The sequence below is a fragment of the Tupaia chinensis genome, unplaced genomic scaffold (genome assembly GCF_000334495.1).
Source record: "Tupaia chinensis unplaced genomic scaffold, TupChi_1.0 Scaffold000369_1, whole genome shotgun sequence".
Taxonomy (NCBI): domain Eukaryota; kingdom Metazoa; phylum Chordata; class Mammalia; order Scandentia; family Tupaiidae; genus Tupaia; species Tupaia belangeri.
Genome location: NW_006159866.1, coordinates 2,411,009 through 2,413,929, shown reverse-complemented (window position 1 = coordinate 2,413,929; position 2,921 = coordinate 2,411,009). Strand labels below are relative to the sequence as shown.

Genomic DNA, 2,921 nt, shown 5'->3' with positions numbered 1-2,921 from the left:
GTGGGCACCGCGTTCAGCCTCATCCGGGTGCCCGACAAGCCCATCTTCCTGACCTTCAAGCCCCTGGACCAAGAAGACCTTGCACCCCAGGCATGATCCGGGTGGCTGGCACTGCCCCCTCCTGCCGGCCAGGCAGTGTGGGGGGGTGGCAGTGGGTGGAGCCTATGGGCTCTTAGGTCAGTCCTGTCCTTCCCCCTCCTCTCCTGTTCTCCTCTCCACCTCTGCCAGCCCCATGATGGAAATAAACGCTGAACTGTCCTGTGTGCAGTGTTCTCATTGCCTTCCCGCTGAAGGCGGCCACGGTTCCTGGGGAGAAGCTCCCCGCCCGGTCCCACAGCAGGATCTTGAAGACCCCTGCTGAGCCCTGCCCACCCTCTGATGGCTCAACCACCTGGTTCTGTGGGGCCTGGGTGAGACAGAGCTGGGGAGAGCTCTTGCCACTGGCCGGGAGGTGCAGAAGCCTGGGGCAGGTGGGGGTGGGGAAGGAGCTGGTGGCGCTCTGCTGAGAGCAGCGTGGCCTGGGCAGGCTGCCTGGCAGGGGAGCTGTGCAGGATGGCTGGGTGAAACCTGAATGGGAGGAGGACTGTGAGGTCAGGAGGACTTCCTGCCAAGGCCAGAGTCCTGGACCTGGGGGCCAAGAGCTGAGGGGCTGGTGTGAAGGTCTTAGCCTGGAGGTGAGACTGGCCTGCTCCCTCCGCTCTGGGCCACCCTCCCTGGGCTTGCCCCAGACCTTCCCTTGTTCCAGGGAACATGCCTCGCCCAGGCTCTGGGCAGCAGGGGGGGTTACTGTGATTACTGTGCTAGTTGACATTGCTCCCAATTTCAGCCCCCGACTCCCTGTGTGAAAGGAGCTGGTCGTCCTGGCCCTCACCACCCAAGTTCGAGTCCTACAGGTGGGAGCTGGCCCAGCTCGGGACAGCCTCTTCCCAGGGTCAGCAGGCTCTGGGTCCGCTCTTGGGCTGTCTACTTTTCCCAGCATGCACCCCTCTCCCGTCATCCTGTGTAGCCCGTTCCTGGATGATGGGTATTTCACACTAATGAGTAACTGCGTGACGCAGGGAGGCGAGAGAGGCTCGGTGTGACCAGGGTCCGGGCGCAGTCTGCGATCTGCGTAAGCGATCAGTGTGGCCCTAGGGTCAAGGCTCAAGACGCACCCTTCCTAAACAGATAAGCCAAACTTGCAAGAAGGGATTTCAGATGCGGTAGACGTTTGGGGCAGGTGGAACGTCCCCAGCAGAGCTGGCCTCTGGTGGCCTCACTTCTGGTGGTCTGAGAGGGCCTCATCTCCCGGCCTGCTGTGGAAGGCAGGGTGGCCTGGGCAGGCCCACCTGGCAGGGGTGAGTTGGTGAACCCTTTGCCACCCTCCTCCACTGTGACTTCAGGCTTTCTGAAGAGGCTACTTTTGGGACAGGCCACCCTGCTCCAGAAAAGAGGTGGCGGCTGCTTGTGGAGCTACAGCATTTAATAAAGGCATCTGGGCAGTGGGAAGGGGGCCTGTGCTCAGGGCTGCTGCTGAGGGTTTGAGCCCACCTTCTGGGAGCTGGAGGACTGGTGGAGCTTGGTGTCTGAGCTGGGTGGCAAGGGGTCCACCTTGGAGGGCCGCTTGAGGTCCTTAGTCTGGCTTGAGACGCTCTGTGGCAAGTGAAGAGAGGTGAGTATGCCCACGTCCCCAGGGGTGTTTTTCCCCCCGAGAGCCATGCCCCTGAGGATCTGGGACTTCCTAAGGGTTCCCAGACCTATTTTACTGCAGCAAATGATGCTTTCTGTCTGTATGCGGGTCTCGGTGGGTTTGCAAAGGTGGCCCTATGTTCCCTGTCAGTCCCTCAGCCTTACAGGCTATTCCCAGGGGCCACCAGACTTCCAGCCTTGAGCAAAGTATTGTTAGCACAAGAGTAGGCAGGGTCTTCACTCTGGGGTAGGTGGCCTGGGCCAAGCTTGAGGGGTGGCTGGGAGCAGGCTTGCTAGCGCTCAGGAAGTGGCCAGGGGGAGCCAAACAGCAGCAGCGTCCTCATCCACAGAGCACACATTCATGGGACCACTGTCACATTGTGGTGGGGGGCCCAGGTGCTCTGCTCAGGGCCCAGGAAGGCCGGTGTGGGCCACCCCTCATCCTCAGCCATAGCCACCTCTTCCTGGACTCTCTCAAGAACCTGGGCAAGGCAGGGGTTTCTGGGCCTCTCCCTCAGGGGGCGAGGTGGAGGCCAGGTGAGAGCTGAGGGTAGAGTAGGAAGAACTGGAGCCCAGGGCTTCTGACTCCCAGCCTGGAGCTTGTGCTCATTTTTTTCAGGTCCCAGTGACCTGGGGGTGTTGTGGGGGTGGCTTCCAACCACACTGCCTGAACCCCAAGGAGCTCCAGAAGGGCCACTCACGGGCTGGCTAGTGATGATGGGGTTTGAGGGGTGCCCCAAGATGATCTCTTGCTCCTGTAGCCTCGTGGTTAGGTCCTGCTTCTCTCGTCCCCAGCGTCGAGCTGAGTCTTCTAACTGAGACACAGAAAGGGACAGATGGTGACATTCACGGCTTTGTGCTTACAGGGCCGACTGTGCAGTTCAAGTCCCAGACTTGGTAGCCCGAAAAACACGCGGCGTGCATGGCATGTGTGTGGGTGCCTGAAATCTCAAAGGAGGGAGAGGCGAAGGGATCGAGGTGTGGCCGTGCCCCGTGGGGGTGCTTCTCCCACGCCCTGTCTCTCGCTCTGGTGAGCACATAGACCCTCTGACAAATAAAAAAAGGGAGAAGCCAGCAAGTGGTGTGATTATGGCTAGACTCCCACATGGCTGACTATGGTTCGAGTCCCACAACTGGCAGCCTGAAAATCATGCTGGAAACATGTGCATGCGTGCCCAAGATCCCAAGAGGAGAATGGAGACGGGATTGTGGCATGGCCAGCCTCCAGGGGACGATTTCTCCCTTTCCCTCTG

At 60.3% G+C, this 2,921-nt stretch overlaps 2 protein-coding genes across 8 annotated transcripts in view; one reads left to right on the top strand and one right to left on the bottom strand.

The window, feature by feature from the left end:
- CYP11A1 (cytochrome P450 family 11 subfamily A member 1) overlaps window positions 1–259 on the top strand; it is a 5,916-nt gene extending 5,657 nt beyond the window's left edge. Inside the window, exon 7 of the mRNA XM_006153379.2 lies at window positions 1–259. Coding sequence (XP_006153441.1) covers window positions 1–96 — 96 coding nt within the window. The 3' untranslated portion in view covers window positions 97–259.
- A 1,189-nt stretch (window positions 260–1,448) lies between these two features.
- Window positions 1,449–2,921, bottom strand: part of CCDC33 (coiled-coil domain containing 33) — a 68,456-nt gene continuing 66,983 nt past the window's right edge. For all 7 annotated transcript variants that reach the window (XM_006153368.1, XM_006153371.1, XM_006153369.1 and 4 more), the window contains 2 exons: window positions 2,370–2,483; window positions 1,449–1,632 (listed from right to left, as the gene is read on the bottom strand). In XM_006153368.1, the coding sequence (XP_006153430.1) occupies window positions 1,501–1,632; window positions 2,370–2,483 (246 nt within the window). In that variant the 3' untranslated portion in view covers window positions 1,449–1,500. The remainder of the gene's footprint in view (window positions 1,633–2,369; window positions 2,484–2,921) is intronic.